Below are 24780 nucleotides of genomic sequence, written 5' to 3'. Positions count from 1 at the left end.
GAATCTCTGACACATGCCACCACATGGATGAACTCTAGGGATATTATGGTACCTTCAATAACCCAGTCACAAAAAGCCAAATAGTGTATGATTCCACATCTACGAGGTATCAAAGGTGTCAATTTCCTAAAGACTGAAAATTAGAACTGGGGTGGCCAGGAGATGGTAAAAAGAGAAATAAGGATTTGTTGTTGAGAGTTGCAAGTTTCTCTATTGGAAAAGAGTAGTTTTTTTATTGGAGTGAGAGAAATCATATTCACTCAAAAAAAGACCCAGAATGCTGCCGGGACACATGGCCGTGTCACCAGCGAAAGCTGGTAAGACCCAGCAGTGCTGTGTGGGGGGAGGAAGTGAGGGCCCCGGGCGGGGGGCATCTGGCCGGCCGGGACCAGGTGAATCGTATCCCTTATGGCCTCCAGGTCACCACCCAGAGACGCTCACTGCTGGGGGGATGTGTGAATGGGTGGCTGGCTGCTGCCTTCACTCCACCCAGGAGCCCCTTCTTGTCTTCTGCTCCAGACACTCCCACAGACCGTAAAGAGCCCTGCATCTCGCAGGAATGACCACCCGAGGGTCTCCGTGAGGCTGTGACTCTCCAGGTCAAGAGTGGAGTTGAGCAGCGCCCTGGTGTAGACAGTGGAGCTCGGATGGGAGAACCTTAGGAGGGCACCTGAGTCCCAGCCCTCGGTGTCTTTACAGGTCCAAGCTCTGGTGCTGGAGGGACAAGCCCCAGATGGGGGTCAGGACAGGGGTCCCCTGCTTGTCTGCTCCTCTCTGGGCAGGTCTCCGGGGTCTCTGGGCCCAGGGGTGTCCCGGCCGCTGTGTGTGGAGCGGGAGGAGCTCCGGCTCTGAAGTTCCTCTTCTGTGAACAGTCTCTTGCTCCTCCCCAGCTCCCCTCGCGTCTCCCCGCAGCCCTACCTCCCTCTCCCTTCCCTTCTCTTTTCACACACTGGACGCCCAGACACCCTCCTGCTCAGACATGCTGCCGCTGCTGCCGCCGCTGCTATGGGCGGGTGAGTGGACGGCGGGGCGGGGGTCGGCGGGGCGGGGGCTCGGCTGATCCTCGATTCCTTGCAGGGTCCCTGGCTCAGGATCCAAATTACTGGCTGAAAGCACCGCGGTCTGTGTCGGTGCAGAAGGGCCTGTGTGTCCACGTGCCCTGCTCTGTCTCCTATCCCCAGAAAGGCTGGAACAACTCTGACCCAGAGTTCCAAAAACCGGCTGCTGGTTCCAAAAACCGGCCCGTGACTACGGAGATCTGGCAGTGGCCACAAACAACCCAGAGCATGCAGTGCTCAGTGAGACCCAGGGCCAATTCCTCCTCCTTGGAGATCCCCGGACCAAGGACTGCTCCCTGGACATCAGAGACGCCCAGAGGAGGGACACAGGAGTATACTTCTTTAGGTTGGAGAGAGGGCCTACTGTGAGATATAAATTATAAATGGCGTCCGCTCTCCATCCGTGTGACAGGTAAGGATGGAGTCAAGGGGAGGACACACATACAGGGGTCCTGAGGGTCCCCAGGGCAGGGTGGGAGGGGAACCCTGTCTTCTCATCCTGGGGGGGACCCAGGGGTACAGGATGCTGGGGAACACACTGCTCTGAGGGGCACACAGAGGTCCCCCCTGCAGTCCTGGGTCTGCGTCTCCGCCTCTCCAGCTCTGACAGACGCACCTGACGTCCACGTCCAGGGGACCCTAGCATCCGGCCGCCCCACCAACCTCACCTGTGCGGTGCCATGGGCCTGTGAGAGGGGGACGCCCCCCACCTTCTCCTGGACCAGGGTCGCCCTCACCTCCCCGCACCCCAAGAGTCCCCACTCCTCGGTGCTCACCCTCACCCCGAGGCCCCAGGACCACGGCACCAACCTCACGTGTCGTGTGACCTTCCCTGGAGCTGGTGTGAGCACAGAGGCGACCATGAGGCTCAATGTGTCCTGTGAGTGGGGAGCCAAGAACCTGAGTCATGGAGGATGCAGGGGAAAGAGATGAAGGGTCCTGGGTGGGACACTCAGGGACTCTTCTTGGAGACAAGCTGGGGTGAAGACACGGAGACTTCTGCCTCATCCCTTACTCCTGACCCCCTCCATCACAATGCAGCAGGATTTTTATTCCTTTCTCTTCCAGATGCCCCGCAGAACCTGGATATTCGGGTCTTCTGGGAAAACAGCACAGGTGTGAGATCCCTGGGCAGCATGGAGGTCAGATGGGGGGATGCTGTGAAGACTGAACAGAATCAGGCCCCTCATCACTCATCCCCTCTTGGCTCCTACGTCTCCCCTCCCCAGTCCCCCACTCTGTCCCCTGGCAGGCCTCTCTCTGAGGCCACTGTGGACTCCTAGGTGACTATTCACTGTCATCTCCCCTTGTTCCCTCTCTTCCCACCTCTCCTCACCACTCAGTTTGCCATGCCATCCTTTCCCTGATTCTCTGTCAGTTTCCTGACTGTGCCATCTCCACCTCCCAGGAGGAGACTGAGTTCCCAAGCTGGTTACCAGGCCGCTGGTCTTCCCTTGTGGCTCAGATGGTAAAGAATCCACCTGCAATGCAGGAGACCCAGGTTCGATCTGGAGAAGGGAGTGGCTACCCACTCCAGTATTCTCACCTGGAGACTTCCATGGACAGAGGAGCCTGGCAGGCTACAGTCCATGGAGTTTCAAAGAGTCAGAGATGACTGGGTGACTAACGCTAACTAACACCAGGTTCCTGCCCATTTGTGCAGGAGGGCAAGGTCAAGTTCATTCACCCTGGAGTTTTCTAGCCTCCACACTGAAGACCCTCACAAATCTCTGTCCTGAGTGTCCTCCACTTCCCCTTGGTCGGGACCCTCCAACCTGAGTAATCAGAGTCTACATCTCAGAAATTCCTTTAGACTATATCTCACCCAACCCTCCCCAAGACTTAGTTTGCAAGCTTGGCTTTCTGGAAATGCCTCATGTCTTCCCCTTCTCCACCTCCGTGACCACAGCCTCACAGCTCAGGCCTGCATTCTCTCTCTCATCTGGACTTGGAGCAGCCTCCCCTCTGGCCTGTCAGCCTCTAGTCATGCCTTGTCCAGCCTGCCATAATTGGGGCCACAGAGCGCTGTCCGCAGGCCCAGAGCTGACCCTCCTCCTTCCCTCCGTGTCTCCCTTCTCCTTCATCACCTGTGTGCAAGCCTGCATGTGGCCAGACCCACACGTGTCCATGTCCAGCCCGTGGTCACACATCAGAGGCCACCTCCTTGGATATTATCTCCCAGGTTGAGAAAACATCTTCTAACATCCATCCCCCTGTCCTGGGTTCACCTAGTCGCCTCTCCTCCCCTTGCCCCTGACCTCCGGGGTGGGGGCCTTCACCCCTACTTGCCCTTGCCTGTGATGAAATCTCAGGGCCACTGTCCTATATCTGGGAGGACAGAGAGGGGAGAAGGGCCTCTCAGCCCTGCACTTCCTGCTCTCTCTGTCTTCCCAGTCCCCAAGATCCTGGGCAATGCCACCTCCCTGAGAGTCTGGGAGGGCCAGTCCCTGCGCCTGGTCTGTGTTAGCGACAGCAACCCCCCCACCAATGTAAGCTGGTCCCGGGGGAGCCTGACCCTGAGCCCCTCCCAGCCTTTGGATACTGGGGTCCTAGAGCTGCCCCAGGTGGTCTTAGGGGATGGAGGAGAGGTCACCTGCAGAGCTCAGCACCCGAGCGGCTCCAGCCATGTGTACTGAGTTGTACTGAGTGAGTAGAAGCAAGGATGCCCCAGTTCTCTATTTTTTGGCTGCGTTGGGTTTTCACTGCTGCATAAGATCTTTCTCTGGTTGCTTTGCTCGGGCTTCTTATTGCAGTGGGTTCTCTAGTTGCGGAGCCCAGGCTCTATGCGCATGGGCTCAGTAGTTGTGGCACACGGGCTTAGTTGCTTTGCAGCAAGTGTGATCTTCCTGGACCAGGGATGGAATGGGTGTCCCCTGCATTGGCAGGTGGATTCTTAACCACTGAACCACTAGGGACATCCGGATGCTCTCTTTCAGAGCTGGGGCCGTAAGCGGGGCTAAGGTGTGAACTCACACCTCACTTCTACCTTCTTCCTCTCTTCCTCCTGTAGGTGTCTCCTCTTTCTGCCCCCAAGATTTTGGGGGAGAATCAGGGCTCCTGGCCCCTGGTCCTCACCCTGCTTAGGGGTGCCCTGATGGGAGCTGGTTTCCTTCTTACCTGTGGCCTCAGCTGGATCTACTACACCAGGTGAGAAGCACTTTCAAGGTGTCCCTGGATTTGGGGGAGGGGGAAAGGGACACCTCCTGTGGCCTTCTGTCTTGTCCTTTCCAGAGCAAACCCTCCATGAAACTGACTCCAACACATCCGGTAAAGAAACCGACAAGCTGACCTCTTATTTCTGACCTGTGTTTCCCTTACAGGTTCAGAAGGTCACGGGGGAGTGGGGCTAGGAGGTGTGAGTAAGCCTGGTCCTTCCTGGGGGTGCTCCAGAGGCCTGTGGACAAGGAAGTGCTAGAGGACCTGGCCCCAAGCCCTACCCAGGAATAACACCTCATCACATCTGGTCTCCAGGTGTCTTGCTGATAGTTCTACAGGAATGGTTGGGAAGGCAAGGAAGAAATAGATGTTCTTATTACAAAATTGAACTATGCCTCATGTAATAGGTTTTCTTCTGTGTGCTTACCTTGGAGTGGTTTTGATATGCCCATAACGCGACCCATAAAAACATAATGTGTGAAAGTGTTAGTTGCTCAGTCATGTCCGATTCTTTACAATCGAATGGGCTGTAGCCTGCCAGGCTCCTCTGTCCATGGGATTTCCCAGGCAAGAATACTGGAGTTGGTAGCCATTCCCTCCTCCAGGGGATCTTCCCAATCCAAAGATCGAACCTGGGTCTCCTGCATTGGCAGGTGGGTTCTTTACCAGCTGAACCACCAGTGAAGCCCCCTTGTTCCTGTTTTCTGATTTTTGGCCATGAGGCAAGTGAGATCTCAGCTTACTGACCAAGGATCCAACCCACACCCCCTGCACTAGAAGGTGAACTCTTAACCACTAGCCCATGAAGGAAGTCCCAAAGGAGATTTTTTTTTTAATTAGAAAAATTAACTCTTTTATGTTTAAGCATATATGAATCATTTCAGTTGCTCTTCATTATTTTATTGTAAAAACAACCTCCCCTAAGGGGGCTTCCCAGGTGGCTCAGTGGTAAAGAATCCACCTGCCAATGCAGGAGACACAGGAGACGTGGGTTCAATTCCTGGGTCAGGCAGGTCCCCTGAAGAAGGGAATAGCACCCCACTGCAGTATTTTTGCCTGGAGAATCCCATGGGTCGCAAACAGTTGGACTTGATCGAGCCACTAACACTTTCACACAAGGAAGAGTAAACATAAGAGGCTTTTCCTGTGGAGAGAACATGGAAAATGGGCCCACTGTGGCTAACAGGGACCCCAAATAAACTGGAGCCAGGCAGGCACGACAGACATAGGGTTCAGCCACGTACACTGTGTTCTTAGAAAAACCACAAACAAAAACGGTAAGAACTTCTGATTGTGCTAAGACTTTTACCAGAAAAACCACTCAGGACATGCTCTGCTGACAGCCACCATCGGAAACTACAGGTCAGCCAGCAAGGACTTGTGGCCGGTCTGCCAGGGCCAGCCAGTCTCTTTTTGCAAGTCCTATTGCTTCTATGGTTTGTGCTTTTCAAAGTCCCTCACCCCTTCACCTCCAAGGAACATACTTTGGGTTACAGCCAAAGGCCTCTTATCCCTGGTATGCAAACCTCGTGAACAATAAAGCTGCCCTTTCGCTTTAAGGTAACCTGCTTCGTTTCTCAGAGTTACTTGTAATTTAAGACGAGAGTATAGTTGCTCTGGGCTTCCCAGGTGGCTCAGTGGTAAAGAATCCATCTACTGATGCAGGACATGCGGAGATGCGGGTTTGATTCCTGTGTCAGGAAGAGGCTCTGGAGAAGGAAATGGCAAGCTGCTCCAGTATTCTTGCCTGAAGAATCCCCATGGACAGAGGAGCCTGACAGGCTACAGTTCATGGGGTCACAAAAGAGTCGAACACAACTTAGCAACTAAACAAAAACCAAATATTTTCTCTATAGTATCATTTTCCTTTTACCTGAAGGTCTTTCCCTATATTTTTGTAGTGTAGGCATGTTGGTAATGAATTCTCTCGGCCATTGTTTGCCTATCAGTTTTTGCCTAAGATACTTTTATTGGATTAGGAATTCTAGGTTAAATTTTCCTCCTTTCTGTTGTTCAAATTATTTTGGCTCGCTTAGTTTCTTATGAGAATTCTGCTGTTACTTTCATCTTTCTTTGTAGTTTACATCTTTCTCTGGCTGGTTTTAACATTTTCTCTTTTTCACTGGGTTTAAAAAAACTTGATTAAGGGAATTCTCTGGCCATCCAGTGGTTAGGACTCCCCACTTTCATTGCCAAGGGCATGGGTTCAGTCCCTAGTTGGGGAACTAAGATCCCACAAGCCATGAGGCATGGTTTAAAAATAAATTAAATAATTAAATTAATATGTGCCGTGGTGTGTAAATGTGTATGTATGTGTGTGTGAGCGAGAGGGAGACAGACAGAGATTATGCTACTTGGAGTGTGTTAAGTATCTTGAATCTGAAATTTTATACTTGTGATCAAATTTGTGAAATTAAGTCAGTTTATATATATTTGTATTATATATATTTCTATTCTTTTATATGTGTGTATATATTTCTAGTCTTCCTGTCTCTATTCTCCTATTCTCCTCTGTATCTCCAATTTTACATATGATCTCATTCTTGGTCCTGAGCATCTGTTCACCATTTCCAGTCTTTTTTCTCTATATTCTTCCGTTTGAATAGGATCTGTTCTATATCTTCAAGTTTACTGATTATTCTTCCACAATGTTGAATCAGCTCTTAGTCTCATTCGGTGAAATTCTCACCTCAGATCATTTATTTTCATCTCCAGAAGTTCATTCCTTAGTTTTTGATCTCATATTTCTTCTTTTATCATGTTAATTTTTTCCTCTATGTCCTTGAGTATGCGGATCATATTTGTAAGAAATGCTCTAATGTATCTGCTAGGTCTGTTTCCTCTGTCACGCCTCATTGAGCAATTTTTCTTTCACTAAGTGTCATATGCTCCTACTTCTTTATGTCTAGTAATTTTTCACTGATTGCTGGACATTGTCAGTTTTATGTGGTTGATGACGTGGTCTTGTATTTCTTTAAATAACACTAGTCTTTTTCTTGATGGCAGTTAAGTTGTTTGTATGTTGGGTCAATATTTTAAGGGCTTTTTAATTTTTATTGAAATAGCATTGATGTACAATATTGTGTTAGTTTCAGGGGTGCTATATAGTGATTCGACGTTTGCATACATTATGAACTGATCATCACGGTAAGTCTAGTCACCACTCGTCCCAACACAAAGTTATGAGAGTATCATTGACCATATTCCTTATGTTGTTTATTGCATCCTTATGGCTTATTGTTTTTATAAGTGGTGGTTTGCACTTAATCTCCTTTGCCTGTTTTGCCTCACCACCACCACTTCCTCCCCTCCAGCAACCACCCATTTGTTTTCTGAGCCTGTTTTCATTTTGTTTTGTGTGTATGCTTTATTTGTTAGATTCCATGTGCAGGATCATATGGTATTCGTATTTCTGTACCTGACTTATTCCACTTAGCGTAATATGCCCTGCATGCCTGTGTGCTAAGTCACTTCAGTCATGTCCAACTCTGCAGTCCTATGGATCATCACCCACCAGGCTCCTCTGTCCATGGGATTCTCCAGGCAAGAATTCTGCACTGAGTTGCCATACCTTTCTCCAGGGGATCTTCCTGACTCAGGGATCAAACCTGAGTCTCCTGCATTGCAGACAGACTGTTTACCCTCTGAGCCACCAGGGAAGCCCCCTTAATATGCTGTAGATTCATCCAAATTGTCAAAAATGGCAAGATTTCATTTTTATGTCTGAGCATATTGTAATGTCATATGCATATTATATGCTCATTCATCTATCAATGGACCATTAAGCTGCTTTCATATCTTGACTATTGTAAATAATGCTGCAGTGAACATTGGTGTGCATATATATTGTCAACTTGTTGTTTTTATTTTCTTTGAGTAAATAAATACTCCAAAGTGAAACTGCTGGATCATATGGCAATTCTATTTTTAATTTTTTGAGGGACCTCTGTACTGTTCCCATAACAGCTACACCAATTTACAGTTCTAACAACAGTGCACAAAGTTTCCCTTTTATCCACATCTTTGTTATTTGTTGTCTTTTTTATAACAGCTATTCTGACAGGTGTGAGGTGGTAGCTCATTCTGGTTTTGATGTGCTTTCCTCGAAGATGAGTGGTGCTGAGCATCTTTTCTTGTGTCTCTCGGCCATGTGTTTGTCTTCTTTGGAAAAATGTTTACTCATGTCCTCTGCCTATGTTTAGTCAGAGTGCTTTTTTTTCTTTTTGATGTTGAGTCGCATGAGGCTTTTGTGTATTTTGAATATTAACCCCTTACCGGATATACTGTTTGCAAATATCTTCTCCCATATAGTAGGCTGTGTTTTTGTTTTGTCCTTCACTGTGGAAAAGCTTTTTAGTTTCTTAGAGTTTCATTGATTTATTTTTGCTTTTGTTTCTCTTGCTTGAGGAGACAAAATGATGTCTTTAAGACCAATGTCAAAGAGACTACTGCCTATATTTTCTTCTAAGAGTTTCATGATTTCAGATCTTGCTTTTGGTATGTCTAATACAGCAGCAGGAACAGACTGAAACGCCACAGGAACATTTTCTGGTGTAGACATCACAGGTTTGATGTGTCTCGGTGGAAGTCACTTGAGAATGACACTGTGAAAGTGTGTGGGGGGTAGATATTGAGGTTTTTTAAATTTCAGGAAGGGTGAGGGCAGTGAGGTGGTTGTGGTAACTAAGTGCTTGCTTTGATATGCTCCCTCCAGCAGAGACTTGGCTGTACTGAGGTTCAGTGAGAGGAGCAGACTCCTTGTTCCTAGGTTCAGTGAGTATGAATGCACCCTTGTTGGGCAAGCATCATTTGCAAATGTGTCCAGAACCTGGGAAACATTCCTGAGGGAGCTGCAGTTCTTCAGGACTCTGGACAGCACAGATCGTGGTGACTGGGGCACAGGGGTCAGTCTGCGCCGGGGGAAGTGGAGCGCCCTCTGGGGACAGCGTTATGAACTGCAGTACAAGCGCTGTGGGTGGGAACTGACAGAGACAGGTGTATCTGAATGACACCAAGATGCCAGCTAGGGGGTGTCTAGCTTCGCAGGTGGGCTTCTCTGGTGGCTCAGACTAAAGAATCCGCCTGCAGTGCGGGAGACCTCGGTTTGATCCCTGGGTTGGGAGGATCCCCTAGAGGAGGGCATGGCAACCCAGTCCAGTATTCTTGCCTGGAGAATCCCACATGAACAGAGAAGCCTGGCAGGCTACAGTCCACGGGGTCGCAAAGAGTCGAAAACGACTGCATGACTAAGCACAACAGCTTCCCAGGTGGCGCAGTAGGTAAACAATCTGCCTGTCAATGCAGGAGATGCCAGAGACGCTAGTTCGATCCCTGGGTACGGAAGATCCCCTGGAGGAGGAAATGGCAACCCGCTTCAGTATTCTTGTCTGGAAATTCCATGGGCAGAGGAGCCTGGTGGACTACAGTCCATGGAGCCACAAAGAGTCGGATGCAACTGATCACATAGCGGGTGTCTAAGATAGCCCCTTTCCCCCAACCAAGGGTCCTCAGCACCCCCAGGGACTCAAATATAGCCAGACTCGGATTCTCCATTCACCCCTGGAATGCTTCCCTACATCCGTTTCATTCATCCATCCTGAGTCCAGTCCTCAAACCCTCACCCAGCATCCTTCCTAGGACAGAATCTTAAGCTGCCTACCCACCTACCTACACGGACACACGCATACCTACTGACCTCTCTTCTTCCTCCTTAACCTCCCCAACCCCATACCTATCCACCCACCCCTCTCTCACTTCCCCTCAGTATCTGTCTTTGCCCTTGTGACCTCAGAGGCAGACAGCAGGTGCTCAACATCTGTTGAATTCCAGAAGGAAACCAGAAGCTTGCAGAGTGTTTTTTGTTTGTTTGTTTGTTCGTAAGGAATAGGCTCAGAGACAATCTGAACATTCTTAGGCAGAGAAGACAGATACAAGGATGACTGAAAAAAGGTTCCTGCAGACTCGGGTAACCCCTCATCTGCTGTATGGCCAAGGGTGGGGGAGGGTGGCTTGGATGAGAAGGCAATTGCAAAGAAGAGTGGGGAGGTGCTCTGGTCACACGGAGGAGAGGTGGAAAGCTCAGAGGAGGTCCAAGGAATCACCAGAAATATGCGAGTTGGGGGGAAAAAAGTGTACAGGTGGGGAAATGTTGGGGCACCTTCATTGTAACTTCAGGGAAAACATTTCAGAAGAGAGGGCCTCTGAGTTGAAAACGGTGAAAAAGGGTGCCAGCCACAAGAAGAGCATTCCTGGAAGAGGGGACAGCTAGCATCATGTTTTTGAGGCAGAAACAAATTTGGTAAATGTGAGAAACAGAGGAGGTAGGTATCATTGGAGAGAATGCGGGAAATAAAGTGAAGTGGATTCAAAATGAGTTTGCAGTGTTCATTGGGGGTTACACCTGGTCAAGTTCGGTGAGTTGAGGTGATTCGTTTAGATTTTTCTCAAATAGAGTGAAATGCCATTGAAATGTTTGAGTAAGAGGGTGACTTGACCTTATCTATATTTTAACAGTAACTCTGGCTGCTGTGTTGAAATGGCATTAGGGAAGGAGCAAAAACAATGGAAGCAGAGAACCACAGTCAGTATCCAGTGATAAACCATAACGGAAAAAGAATGCACATATACGTACAATGGACTCACTTTGCCGCACAGCAGAAATTAACACGTTGTAATTCAACTATATGTCAATCATTTTTTTAAAAAAAGGAAGCAAGGAGAATCACTGATAGATTTTTGTCAAACAGATGAGTGGTAACGTGACTAGGACCTAAATAGTCATTCTCAATCAAGGGTAATTTTGTCGACAGGTGACAATGCCCGGAGACGTTTTTATTGTCGAACCTGGGATGGGAAGGAGGGGAGTAAAGAGCAGTGAGTAGAGAGGCCAGGAATGCTCCTCAATACTCTACACAACGTGTAGCGCAGCTTCTACTCACCAAGGACTATCTGACTCAAAATGTCAGTTGTGTTGTCCATTGTGTTCCCATTAGACTAGGGTAACGAGTGAAAGTGGGGATGGGGATAAGTGAGCACATTTTTTTTTAAAAAATATTTAAAAAGTTGAGGGCTTCCCTGGTGGCTCAGTGGTAAAGAATTCACTTGGCATCACAGGAGACACAGGTTCGATCCCTGGTCTGGGAAGATCCCACATGCCTTGAAGCAACTAAGACTGAGCACCAAACTACTGAGCCCGTGCTCTAGAGCCAGGAGCCACAACTGGTGAGGCCTCGGTGCCCGAGAGCCCGTGCTCTGCATCTAGAGAAGCAGCTGCACTGAGAAGCCCGCACATTGCAACTAGAGAGTAGCCCCCGCTCACTGCAGCTAGAGAAAAGCCCATGCAGCAACAAAGACCCAGTGCAGCCGAAAATAAACAAAATTATTATTTTTTTTAAAGTTGAACTGATGGGTCATGAAGATAGATTGTACATGGGGCTGAGGCAAAGACATCAGGGTGATGCTAGGATATGGGCAGATATTGGTACCAGAAACCATGACCTTTGGACCCCTGTAAAGCAGAAGAGCTCAGAGAAGCAGGCTATTGCTGAGGTTACTGGCTTATTTTAAAAGGACATGTAACTCAGAATAGTCAGATGGAAAAGGTGCACAGGGAAAAACGTATGGGGAGAGGGCTCAGGGCTTCCATGCCTTCTGTTTGGGGACAAGTACCACTCTTCCCAAGTCTTCACATATTCCCTGACCTGAAAACCTTCTGAACCCCATACTTTTTTTTTTTTTTTTTTTTTTACTGGAGGCTTTATTCCATAGGCACAGATGATTAGATAAGTGGCCATGGGGACTGATTCAATTTCTAGCTCCTCTCCCCTCCTGGGAGGTCAGAGATTGAACGCAAAATTCTAACCTTCTAGTCACAGGGTTCATTCCCCCTGCCAACCAGCCCTCATCTGTTTGTGTTTTCCAAAAGTCACCCCATTAACAAAAACTCTGGTGTGGTGGAAAGGGGTTTGTTAAGAATAACAAGACACCCATTTCTAGCTCCAAAGTGTTTTCAGAAATTGAGGACAAGAGATCAAAAAAAATTTTTTTTAACAAAAGATGCTCCTATTGCTCTTCTCACTCAGGAAATTCCAAGGGTTTGGGGAACTGTGGGCCAGGAAACATGAACAAAGACCAAAATATGTATTTACTGCAAGTCACAATATCACACACAGCAAAGGTTTCTAAGGTCATGGAGGAAATGGGACATCTTGGGAGAGCGATCCTGATGCATTCTAAGATTTAGGAGTCAGGGGAAGAGGCAGAACTATGAAAGATGAGGAAGAGTGTCTAGAAAGGTTGGAGGAAAACCAGGAAAGTATGGACCTGGGCTCGATCCCAGGGTCGGGAAGATCCCCCTGGAGAAGGGAATGGTGCCCCACTCCAGTATTCTTGCCAGGAGAATTCCATGGACAGAGGGGCATACATTCCACAGGGTCACAAAGAGGGAGACACGACTGAGCAACCAATACAGCAACAACGGTGTCTTCTGCAGCCCAGCTCCTGCAGGTGCCTTCAGAGGCCAGACTGAACCAGCGCTTCAAGAAGCAGGCGGGCAGGGGCCGACCGAGCACATCAAATGCTGCTGGGTGGGCAGCATCCAAGTGAGATGAGAACATAATTTACCTAGGGCTTTTAAGCGTTTGAGGTCTTCGGCGATCTTGACAGGAAGAGTTTGAGTGACATGAGGATGGAGGCAAGATGGGACCAGGAAAAGGAGGATGGGCAGGAAAGAAAGGGCAGGTCCTGTGACTGGAAATACTTTTCCTGTGATGAGAAGAGTGGACCCTCAGCGTTTCCAGGAAAGCGGAGGAGGGGAGCTGATGGTCTCAGGACCGCCTCCAGGAACCTCTTGGCAGCTGCCTGCGGAAGGGGATGGATTGGTCCGCAAGCAGGGTCACTGAAGGGTCCTCTGGCCCCTCTCAGTTTCCACCTGCCTCTGCCCACCTGGCTATGGATGTAAAGCTGCCCAGATGATCTCACCTGGTACAGGAGGCCTCACCTCCACATCTCAGGGATCAGCGCTGAGGTTCGAAGGCATATCTAACCCCGCAGTGGCTCATGTTCATTGACAGGAGAATGGGAGACCTCTGGGTTGGTTCAGAGGAACAGGGTAGCCACAGGTTGGTATCTTTTTGGCCCCAGGGTAGCAGAGGGTCCTCTCTCTCTCCCTTTTTGGGCTGACGGAGCAGCATGGAAGAATGCGGAGAAAGCCACGGAAGGCCTGAGATGTTGCCACCCTCCTGGTTCCTGCTCCTGTTAGCCTCAGAGAGGCATGCAGATGCTCCAAGGTGGGGGCAAGACTGGATCTAAACTTTGAAGGTGGGGAACTTCAGTTCTCGGCTCCTTCAGGGCAAGCCCCCAGCAGGATCCAGGCTTCTTCTCTCCTTTTCACTCCACCCTCTGGGAGGCCCTTCTGCCTTTGTCCCTGGACGCAAGGGCATCCCCAAGAGAAAGCTCAGGATGGGCAGTGGGGACCTGGAAGGAGATGAAGAGGAGGGTGGATGTTATGAGCTGAATTGCGCTCCCTCGGCCTCCAAGTTCATTTGTTGACGCCTTAACCCCCAGTGTCTCAGAATATACAATTGGAGATAGAATCTTTAAAGAACTAATTCAGTTGAAATGAGGTCACAGGGTAGAGTCCCAGTCCAATATGACTGCTGTCCTTATGAAGGACACACACACACAAGCCAGACCAGCTGAAGACTCGGAGAGAAGACGGCCGTCTCCAAGTCAAGGAAAGAGACCTTGGAAGAAATCAACCCTACTGACACCTTGACCTTGAACTTGCAGCCTCCAGAACAGTGAGGAAGTACATCTCTCTTGTTTAAGCCACTCATTCTGTGTGGTTTTATGACGGCAGATTAACACAGCAGATCCAAAGACAGGGATAGCTACATGTCACTCCCTCCAGGAAGCCCCTCCTGACTCCGCCAGGAGGAAGTGAACACCCTTTCCCCAGGGCCAGGCGGGGACATCTGTCTTAGTGTATGGGGCGGGGCATTTATGAACACTTCAGCCTTTTCCGTTTCTAAGGCTCTTTACCAAGCTGGGATCCCCCGAGGTCAGACACTGTCTGATTTACCTATGTGTCTTCCCCCTCCCCCATTCACAGCAGGACACTTGCCACATACAAGGTCCCAGGGAGTGGAGGTCAAGAGGGCAAACTTGGCATTTCTATGTGACCAAAACAGAGAATCAATTTCAAGGTGAAGGGAACAATAGTCAAGATCTGGGGCAGTTACACTGACTCACTGCACAGCTCCCATGCCTCTTACACTGCCAGAGATGCCACCATCGGCATCACCCTGGCTGGGGTGGTGGTTTAGTCTCTAAGTCAAATTTGACTTTTGTCGTCCCATGGGCTATAGCCCTCCAGGCTCCTCTGTCCAGGGAATTCTCCAGGCAAGAATACTGGAGTGGGTTGCCGTTTCCTTTTCCAGGGGATCTTCCCAACACAGGGATTGAACCTGAGTCTCCTGCCTTGCAGGCAGATTCTTTACCACTGAGCCGTTAGGGATCCTGAGTTTTTTTCACAGCAGGTGTTACAAATGTATGTCATCCAACTGTGGGACAGAAGGGGAGATTGGGAAGCAGACAGAGATCTTGGGAGACAGGCTCCAGTGAGCCCATCAGGGAGGGTGAAGGGGTAGGGACAGAGACCAGCCTGGGATTGCCAGATGTAGCCAAGAAAAATGCAAAGTGCTCAGTTAAAGGTGAATTTCAGATCTAAACAGTGAATAATTTTAGTAGAAGCATATCTCATGCATGGGCTTCCCCGGTAGCTCAGCAATAAAGAATCTGCCTGCAATGCAGGAGACATAAGAGTCTCGGGGTTTGATCCCTGGGTCAGGAAGATCCTCTGGAGGAGGGCATGGCAACCCACTCCAGTGTTCTTGCCTGGGAAATCTCACGGATGGAGGAGCCTGGTGGGCCACAGTCCATAGGGTCACAAAGAGTCAGGCACGACTGAAGCGACTGAGCACGCACGCATGAATATCTCATGCTTATACTTCTAAGACATACTTATACTAAAAAAATATATATTATTAATCTGAAAGCCAATTTTAACTGGGCATCCTGCCTTTTATCTGGCAAGACCAGCCCTGCACCACCACCACCTTCTGCCCCAGAAATCCACTGCAGTCACCAGGGGCCCCTGGAAGGGCTTAGTGGGGACTTTCACTTCTGCTTCCGTAACGACTCAGGGTCCAGTGGGAGAGCCCCCAGCCTCCACCCACCCAAAGCCAGGCCCCAAGGTTAGACACATGCCCTCCAGCCCCTCCCCCAGAGATGACTGGGAAAGGCGACCAGCTCAGGGAGCCCAGACACCAGGTGAGCTCCCCAGAGTGAATTCAAGTGGGTGCCAGGTGGCGGTGGGGAGAGTCCAGAAAAGGAAAAAGAGTCGTGTGGGTCTGTGCACCAGAAGCGCATTTCATGCATCAGTCCCCCAGGGCTCAGCTTCCGCCTTCTGCCCTTACCCACTGCCCGTCAAAGCATCTGGGGAATGAGTGTGTCCCAGGAAGGTCCAAGTGCCTGAGATGTTCCTGCCACTGTTCTTGGCCATGCTGTGGGGCGGTGAGTGGAAGGGGGTGGCCAGGAGGGGCCCGGGGGCTGGGGGGGGTGGTCTGGGCTGGGCTTGCAGCTTGAACCTCTGTCTCCCTCATAGGGTCTCAGGCTCTGGACTCATTCAAGCTGCAGATGCAGGAGTTTGTGATGGTGCAAGAAGGCCTGTGCGTGGTGGTGCCCTGCTCTGTCTTCTACCCCTCCAGAGGATGGAGTTCCACCACCCCAGCTTACGGCTTCTGGTTCAGAGACAAGACCCCCAAGCCTAGTCTGCCAGTGGCCACCAACAAGCCAGGTCAGGACGTGGACACAGACACCCAGGGCCGATTCCAGCTCCTTGGCGATCCCAATCAGAGCTGCTCCTTGCTCATCAGAGAGGCACACCTGGAGGACAGCGCACTGTACTTCTTCCGGTTTGAGAGAGGCGATTATGTGAAATATAATTTCATGGAATACAAGTTCTATCTGGAGGTGACAGGTATGGAACTGGCTCGAACTGGAAGGGGGCGCGGTGGGGGGGACCTCTCCCCCACCTTCTCATACTGGGGAGGGGCTGTAGAGAACAGACCATACGTGGCTTCCCAAGGGTACCCCCCAATCCGGGGCTGGCATCCCACCCTCTCTCGGTCCATCCCAGCCCTGACACTGAAGCCGGAGATCTACGTCCCTGAGGTCTTGCAGCCCGGGCACCAGGTGACGCTCTTCTGTGCGTTTAACTGGATCTTTGACGAATGTCCAGTCCCTACTCTCTCTTGGATCGGGAACACCGTCTCCCCCCACAAGGCCAGCCCGAGAACTTCCTACTTCTCAGAGCTCACCTTCACACCCAGACCCCAGGACCACAACACTGAGCTCACCTGCAGAGTGGACTTCTTCGGAGAGGGTGTGAGCGCGGAGAACACCGTCCGACTTAGCGTGGCCTGTGAGTCTGAGGGCGGGAAGGACGGTGCGCTCCAGGCTCGGGGGATGGGGAGGTGGAGAGAGGCGGCCGGGCGATGACCGATGACCGATGACCGAAAGCTCTCGGCAGCCCGCGGGGCAGGAAGGCGCGGAGTCTCGCGATGCTGGGCTCGGCCCTAGGAAGGGAACGCGGCTGCCATGTGGTCCTCTGTCCGCAAGCGCATCTTGGGCACTCATGCGTCGCCTGTCTTCCCGGGGGACTGTCACGCTTTCTTTTCCCTGATGGGGTGTTCTCTGGCGGTGGGGAATGTATCATTCCTCCCCAAAGCCGGGCTTCCCTGATAGCTCGGCTGGTAAAGAACCCACCTGCAATGCAGGAGACCCCGGTTGGATTCCTGGGTCCGGAGGACCCGCTGGAGAAGGGATAGGCTACCCACGCCAGTATTCCTGGGCTTCCCTTGTGGTTCAGCTGGGATAGAATCCGCCTGCGATACGAGAGTCCTGGGTTTGATCCCTGGGTTGGGAAGATTCTCCAGAGAAGGGAAAGGCTACCCACTCCAGTATTGTGGCCTGGAGATTTCCGCGGACTATACAGTCCGTGGGATCGCAAAGAGTCGGACACGACTGAACGACTTTCACTTTCCCCAAAGCCAACTCCCAATCCTGTTAACAGATGCCCCCAAAGACCTGGTTATCAGCGTCTCCCACACGGATGAGCCAGGTACTGAGGGCCACTTGGGGGTGCAGGAGGGCGGGGGGAGTGGCGTTTCCCCCTGCGGTCCTTCTCTTGCTGTCTCTCTTTCTCTCTCTGCAGCTCTGGAGCCCGGGGGAGAGAGCCCACACCTGGAAGTCCAGAAAGGCCAGTCCCTGCGGCTGCTCTGTACTGCGGACAGTTTGCCGCTGGCCACACTGAGCTGGACCCTGCAGGACAGAGTCCTCTCTTGGTCCCACCCCTTGGGCTCCACAGCTCTGGAGCTGGCGCTGCCCAGGGTGAAAGCCGAGGATGCGGGTCGCTATGCCTGCCGGGCTGAGAACAGGCTTGGCTTCCTGAGCCGCAGCCTGGACCTCTCAGTGCAGTGTGAGTGTGATCAGCAGGGGCCTGGGTTGGGGGCCAGGGAGGAGGCAGGGGGGCTGGGGGGAGAGTCCCAGGGCTCCATGGGGACCTGGAGCCCCAGGCCAACTTAAGATTCTGCTTCCAGCTCTGATCGGAGGAGCCGGGTGGGGGGCTAGTGGAGGGGGTGGGATTTTCCCCACACCACCAAGCAATTCTCCCACATCAGCAGGCTGTCTTACAGCTCAGCTCGGTTCTGATCCTGTCTACCCGGAGAGAGCATCAGTCAGATCCCCGAAGGTTAAGGGATGGGGCCCACCAAACTGGCCCCGCCCCCACCTCAGCTGCCAGCGACAAGTCCAGAGTGTCATTTGTGCTTCTGACCCACCAGTAATTGGGGATTCCCATGATCTCCTCCTTGGGTTCCATGAATTTGCTTGAGCTGCTCAGAGAAATAGTTTGCTCACTAGATTACTGGTTTATTATAACAGACTAACTCAGGAACAGCCAGATGGAAGCGATGCTTAGGGCAAGGTATGGGGAAGGGGCACCTACCCTCCATGCCCTCTTCCTGGGCACCACGTTCCCCAAATTTCCATCTGTTCACCCCATTTGGGGAGGTGGTTATGGAGGCTTCGTTACATTTGCGACCCCATGGACTGTAGCCCTCCAGGCTCCTCTGTCCCTCGGATTTCCCAGGCAAGAATACTAGGGTGAGTTGCCACTTCCTTCTCCAGGGGATCTTCCCCACCCAGGGATTGAACTTGGGTCTCCTGCATTAGCAGACAGATTCTGTACCACTGAGTCACCTGGGAAGCCCCTGGTACATAGTCACTTTTGATTAAATCAGCCATTAGTGATTAAACTCAATCTCCAATCTCCTTTCTTTCCCCTCCTCAGAGGTCAGGGGGTGGGACTGGAAGTTTCAACCCTCAAACCACATGGCCGGTCCCCCCCACCCCCACCCCGCAACAAGCCCTCAGCCTTGGGCACTTCCAAAAGTGGCTTCAATAATGGTATACTCAGGGATGGTGGAAAGGGGTTTGTTATTTAACAAGACACCTTTATCATGCTTACCATTCAGGAAATCCAGGAGTTTCAGAAGCTCTGTTTGTGGAGTAGGGACGAAGACCAAAGACCTATTTCTATTACATAGCATGGGTTCCTCTTCAGAGAATCACTCAGAGGGTGATTTAACCCTCCTCCCCCTCCGAGCCCTTCATCCCTGGGGACATTCACTTGGCCCAGAAGGAAACCCCTGCCTGTTTACAGCCAAGCCCCCCGTTTCTGTTTCAGATGCCCCGGAGAACCTGAAAGTGATGGTCTCGAAAGCAAACCGCACAGGTAAGGAAGGGCATCAGAGCCAGGCTTCTGGGTGCCACACTGCTGCATGGACGTCTGGCATATCAACAGGCAGATGGGTTCCTGTGCCCTCCTCTCTTCATCCATCCTGCCTCTTCTCTCCCTAGCCCTGGAAAACTTGGAGAGTGGCGCATCTCTTCAGGTCCTGGAGGGCCAAAGCCTGCGTCTCCTCTGTGTCGCTCACAGCAACCCCCCCGCCCGGTTGAGCTGGGCCCGACAGGGACGGACTGTGAGCCCCTCCCAGCCCTCAGATCCCGGGGTCCTGGAGCTGCCTCAGATACAAACAGAGCTTGAAGGGGAGTTCACCTGCCTGGCTCAGAACCTGCTAGGCTCCCAAAATATCTCCCTGAGCCTCTCCGTGGTTTGTGAGTGTGGGGTCCCCTGGGGACAGGAGGCCGGGGTTCCAGAGAGGGGAGGGGCGCCCCTGATCCCTCCCATCTCTCCCCACAGCCCCCCCGCAGCTGCTAGGCCCCTCCTGCTCCCAGGAGGACGAGGGTCTGCGCTGCAGCTGCTCCTCCCGAGCCCGGCCGGCCCCCTCCCTGCGCTGGCGGCTCGGGGAGGGCCTGCTGGAGGGGGAGTTCAGCAACGCCTCCTTTGAGGTCGCCTCCAGCTCTTCGGGGCCCTGGGCCAACAGTTCGCTGAGCCTCCGCGAGGGGCTCAGCTCCGGCCTCAGACTCAGCTGCGAGGCCCTGAACGGCCACGGGGCCCAGAGCGGGTCTGTCCTGCTGCTGCCAGGTCAGGGGTCAACTGGACGCCCCCGTGGAGGCGGGGGTTGAAAGGGACCAGGGCTGGGCCTTGCGGTTGGATCAGGAGCTGGGGGAGGGCGGGGACACGCCGGCGCGTTAGCCCTTCAGTCCTGTCCGACTCTTTGCAGCCCCATGGAATGTATAGCCCACCAGGCTCCTCTGTCCATGGGATTCTCCAGGCATGAATACTGGAGTAGGTTGCCATTTCCTTCTCCAGGGGATCTTCCCCACCCAGAGATCGAACCCAGGTCTCCCGCATTGCAGACGGATTCTTTACCGTCTGAGCCACCAAGGAAGCCCCTTGGGATGCAGAGGGGAAGTTTAAATCGGGAAGCCTGATATCTGGGCTTGAGGTGTAGTGGAATTTCCAAGAAGTCGATGGGAAGGGGCTGCAGGGGAAAACCTCTGGCATGGGAGCCGGAAGACTGAGCGCCTAGTGGCGGGCGGACGTGAGGACCCACGTGAATGGGACGGGCTCAGAGACGGCTGACCGTTTCCGCGCAGATGAGAAGGGACTCGCCTCCGGGGCCTTCTCCAGCGGAATCTCTCTAGGGATTGGCGTCACCACTCTCCTCTTCCTCTGCTTCATCCTGATCTTGTGAGTTAGGAGCGAGGCGGGCAGCGAGGGATGGGGCGTGAAATCTGGGGCACCCTGGCAAAGGGGGCGGGACCCGGGCGCACACCAAGGAGGCAGTGGGGTGTTTCCTCAGAGTGAGGACTCTGAGGAAGAAATGGACCCAGGGAGAGGTCCCGGCCCCGGCCCCGGCCCCCGGAGAGGCTCCGCGGTCCAGGTTCTCACGCAGGAGCACGATCCTGGATTACATCAACGTGATCCCTAAGGCCGGCCCCCTGGTGAGTGCTCCCAAGCCGCTGCCTCTTGTTCCCCTTCTCTGACTCCCATATGCGCTCCTCTCCAGCCCCGTCCCCGATTTTCCTCACAGTGGAAAAGGCCCGGGTGTTGGATTCAAACCCTGATTCTGACACATAACTTCTAGGAGACCTTGACCATATCCTTCCTTCCTGCTGAGCCTCTGTTGCTTCCTCCTTGAGAGCCGGTTTGAGGATTACAACACATGTTATTGCTTGATAGATGGCAATAACTATTTCACTATCACCACTACCAACGACATGACTAAGTATAATTAATGATGCCACAATGATTAATATCACTGAGGGTCCGTATGTCCTAGTGATGAATAAGGGCAGGGCTTTGAAGTCAGGCTGCTGGGGTTCCTTTCTGCTTTCCATGCTGTGTGTTCTGGGATGAGTCACTTAACTTCTCTGTGCCTCGATTTAACTGTAAAAAGGGGATAATAGTAGTACAGACCATGTAGGCTCATTCTGGGTATTTGATAGACTCATTTTCTACCCATAAAACATTGAGTACCAGGCACCTAATAATAAGTGTTGGTTTAAATGCTGGATATTTTCAGGAGTGAACATGTAGATGCTGATGACTCCAAAATTTACATTTCCCAGACTCATTCCTCAACTCTAGACTCACAGCCAACTCTCTAAGCTGCGTCTCTATTCGGATGTCCAACAGTCATCTCAGACTTTGCCTATCCAGAATCAAACCTGTGACTAAGTACCACTTAAATCCCTTCTCCTCCACCCTCTGCATCTCAGCAAAGAGCCCACATTGGCCCAATTGCTCAAGCCTCCATCCTTAAAGTCACTTCTTGCTCTTCTCTATTTTATCCTCCCACAATCAATCCATCAGCACATTTCTTCCCAAATCCATCCAAACCACTTCTCCCCACCTCGGTTGGATAGAGCTTAGGGACCAAGAAAAAAAAAGCGGCCAATTTCAAATGGTCACCTACACGGGGTGTTACGACTGTAGAGATAGAGGACAGGTTAGTAGTTGTGAGGGGTCCAGGATGGGAGGAGATGAGAAGGGAGGTTATGGATATGGGAGGGAGATGGATGTGATGATGGAGCGCTTCAGTGTTTTGTGGTGGTCCTCACACCAACCTACCTGCATTAGTCAGTTCACTAGGGCAGCCATAGCAAAGAGCACAGGCTGGAGGCTTAAACAACAGACTTCTGTTTATAGTTTGTTCCTGTCCCGAGACAAGAGGTGAGCTCAGGGAGGGCAGAGTCATTGTTTCACTGCCTGATGTAACCCCAGTTCCTTAATTAGTACCTGGCACTGGGCAGGTGCTCAAGTATTTTTTGAATGAAGGAAGGCAGGATGGTTGGTTTTTTCTTTACCCCCCTTATGCTCAGAAACAGAAAGCCAAACCAAGCAGTCCTTCCCAGCCTCCTCCTCCAGATGGTCACTCCCCGGAAGCCAGAAAGAACCAAAAGGAGCTCCATCTCGTCTCCCACAACTGTCCAGGACCCAAGTCATCCCCACAAGCCTCAGAAGCAGAGAACAACCAAGAGGAGCTCCATTACGCTGTCCTCAACTTCCCAGGCCTCAGACCATGGGAGACCCAGAGACCGGAGGGCACGCACCCAGAGTACGCTGAAATCCAGTTCCACTGAGGGTCGGCTGGGCCGGAGGACTCAGATGCAGGCCAGGGAGAGAGGCAGAGCAATTGGGACGAGAACAGAGTGTGGTCTGTCTGTCTCTCTCTTTTTAATCCTCTGAGGATGGGTCATCCCATCCCAGACCCTGGAGCAGCTTGATGAATGTCTCCAGACTTGTTCAGTAGCTCAGTCGTATCGGACTCTTTGCGACCCCATGGACTGTAGCCCTCCAGGCTTCCTTGTCCTTCACCATCTCCTGGAGTTTTCTCGGACTCATGTCCACTGAGTCGGTGATGCCATCCAATCATCTCATCCTCTGTTGCCCCCTTCTCCTCCTGCCCTCACTTCTCCAAATACACTCTTCTGAGCAAGGAAAAGATTCTTCTCGGAGAAGCCCAGGCCCCACCCCAGCTGATTACTCACAGTCTGTTTCTCAACGGTTTGGGGGTGGGGGGGTGGGGGGCGGTTTAGACAGGATTAAGCACGCCTGTTTGTGAGGTCGCCGAGACAACCTCACGGGTCAAGTCTGGGCCGCTGTCGGCTTTGATGGCACCTGTGAGCCGAGAGTGTTTTTTACATTTTAAATGGTTCAGGGGTTAAAAAAAAAAAAATCAAAAGAAGGATGTTTTATGATGCATGGAAATAACTTGAGATTCAAATTTCAGTGTCCCTAAATAAAGCTTTATTGAAGCGCAGTCATGCCCTTTTTTTTTTTTTTTTCTGTATTGCCTATGACTGATTTCAGGAAGAATGGAGTTGTTGCCTTGCTAAGCCTAAGAAAGCTAGCCTTCAATTAGGAAAAGTTTGTTGTTTAGTTGCTTTCCTGGTTCTTCTGCTTCTTCTTTTGGAATGGTAGGCACCTTTAAACAAATTTTTTTTTTAATTACAGTATAGTTGGTTTACAATGTTGTGTTAGTTTCAAGTGTAGATCACAGTGATTCAGTTATATATATATATGGAAAAGAATATGAAAAAGAATACATATACGTATGAGTCACTGTTGTACAGCAGAAATTAAACACAACATTATAAATGAACTCTATTTGAATAAAATAAAAAAAGACTTTCTAAAGACAATAAGAGGACTTGGAGTAAGTAAACTTTTATATGACATCTATAAGGTCAAGTTCATGTAGCCCTTCAAGTAAGCATGATTATAACCTATAGAAAATAAACTCCTCCAACATATAGTATGATTCTAGTGTTAAGTTTTTAGTGAGTTTTCAGTAAATAACTGATGAAAACTTTTTTAAAAAAGGTTATTATGACAAAGAGGCAGCACAAGAGAATGTGGAGGAATGATAAAAACACGCTGGATCTTGTTAGCCGTGACAGTTACACTGCTCTACACATCTGTCAAAACTCGGAACTGCACACCAAAACGAATGAATTTTACTGTACTTGAAAGAAGGTAAATAATACAAATGCAAAATATTTTGAGTACTTTTTAAAAGATTGTGAGAATTTAAATGATTTAATGCAAGTACCTCAGTGATCTCCCTTTCTGGGGCCCTTCACCTCCAGACTCCCACTGCCACTTTAGCAGACTTTTCTAGCAAACCCTGACTACCAAGCAATCTAAAAAGCAATCGTGGAGATTTATCTGGTGGTCCAGTGGCTAAGCCTCCACCCTCCCAGTGCAAGGGGCCTAGGTTCCATCCCTGGTCAGAGAACTAGAACCCACATGCTGCACCAAAGATCCCAAACACCACAACTAAGACTCAGCACAGCCAAATAATTTTTCAAAAGAACAATATTTAAAAATCTTAAGGGGAAAAAAAAGCAATCATGAGAGCCACGTAAACCCAGGGGCACTCATTCCAGCACAGACTTCAGCCCACAAATCTGACCCCTTAAACTCAGTCTCACTCCAGTAACCCCTTGCCAAAGCATCCCGACCATTTCTGAGGATAGTGGAAAACCCCAAGACCGGAAGGGCTCCTAAGTTGGAGGCGTTGAACGAGTGGGTAAGGCTCAAGGGAGAGAAGGTGCCCTGCAGGGAGGGAGACGGAAGGAATTTAAGGGAATCCTTGAGTCCTGTGGTCTAGGAAGGCTCTGAAGATGGAATCTTGGGACTTTGACAGTCGGAGGCCTGTAGGGGGCAGTGGAAGGAAGAGATTCGTCCTAAGACTGGCTGCGTGCTTAGTTGCTCAGTCCTGTCCTTAGTTGCTCAATCCTGTCCGACTCTTTGCGACCCCAAGCACTAGCCCGCCAGGCTCCACTGTCCACGGAATTTTTCAGGCAAGAATACTGGAGTGGGTTGCCATTTTCTCCTCCAGGGGATCTTCTGGAGCCAGGGATTGAATCCATGGCTCCTGTGTTGGCAAGTGGATTCCTAACCCACTTAAGCCATCAGGAGAGTCCAATGAGCTTCCCTAGAGGACCAAGACTTCCCTCAGCCTGGGGACCCCTCTCCCTTTCTAGCTTCGCTCAGCATCTTCTGGTCTAGGCTGCCACCGCGCCGAGA

General features: G+C 51.0%; 1 protein-coding gene, 1 long non-coding RNA gene and 1 pseudogene across 16 annotated transcripts; 2 read left to right on the top strand and 1 right to left on the bottom strand.

The window, feature by feature from the left end:
- The first annotated feature begins 292 nt into the window (after positions 1–292).
- On the top strand, positions 293–5780 carry LOC138419602 (sialic acid-binding Ig-like lectin 8; annotated as a pseudogene).
- A 6422-nt stretch (positions 5781–12202) lies between these two features.
- Positions 12203–19834, bottom strand: LOC138419196 (uncharacterized). Its single transcript, XR_011248866.1, has 4 exons — positions 18805–19834; positions 16634–16852; positions 13213–13688; positions 12203–13073 (listed from the first exon to the last, which is right to left on the bottom strand). It is a non-coding gene; the product is annotated as an uncharacterized lncRNA (long non-coding RNA).
- On the top strand, positions 15465–23008 carry SIGLEC10 (sialic acid binding Ig like lectin 10). 15 transcript variants are annotated; one of them, XM_069551447.1, is made up of 12 exons: positions 15466–15545; positions 15657–15788; positions 15880–16254; positions 16414–16698; positions 17350–17397; positions 17491–17754; positions 19024–19071; positions 19197–19454; positions 19540–19824; positions 20340–20433; positions 20546–20687; positions 22068–23008. In XM_069551447.1, the coding sequence occupies exons 2-12, from the start codon at positions 15752–15754 to the stop codon at positions 22326–22328; spliced, it is 2097 nt and encodes a 698-aa protein (XP_069407548.1). In that variant the 5' UTR covers positions 15466–15545; positions 15657–15751; the 3' UTR covers positions 22329–23008. The 15 variants fall into 15 exon arrangements, with proteins under 15 accessions (XP_069407558.1, XP_069407548.1, XP_069407554.1 ...); XM_069551448.1 differs by having other exon boundaries at positions 15511–15545; positions 15708–15788; XM_069551449.1 differs by having other exon boundaries at positions 15515–15545; positions 15708–15788; positions 22101–23008.
- Positions 23009–24780: the final 1772 nt, after the last annotated feature.

This window comes from Ovis canadensis, chromosome 14 (genome assembly GCF_042477335.2).
Source record: "Ovis canadensis isolate MfBH-ARS-UI-01 breed Bighorn chromosome 14, ARS-UI_OviCan_v2, whole genome shotgun sequence".
Classification (NCBI taxonomy): Eukaryota; Metazoa; Chordata; class Mammalia; order Artiodactyla; family Bovidae; genus Ovis; species Ovis canadensis.
Note: the sequence above shows the minus strand (reverse complement) of the source record. Positions and strands in the feature narration are given on the sequence as shown.

Coding starts and splice junctions, on each gene's coding strand:
- SIGLEC10 (XM_069551442.1), top strand. CDS start 15,752: ATGTTCCTGCCACTGTTCTTGGCCATGCTGTGGGGCG. Junction 15,789..15,879: donor CTTGGCCATGCTGTGGGGCG/GTGAGTGGAAGG, acceptor TCTCCCTCATAG/GGTCTCAGGCTCTGGACTCA. Junction 17,755..19,023: donor CCTGGACCTCTCAGTGCAGT/GTGAGTGTGATC, acceptor TTTCTGTTTCAG/ATGCCCCGGAGAACCTGAAA.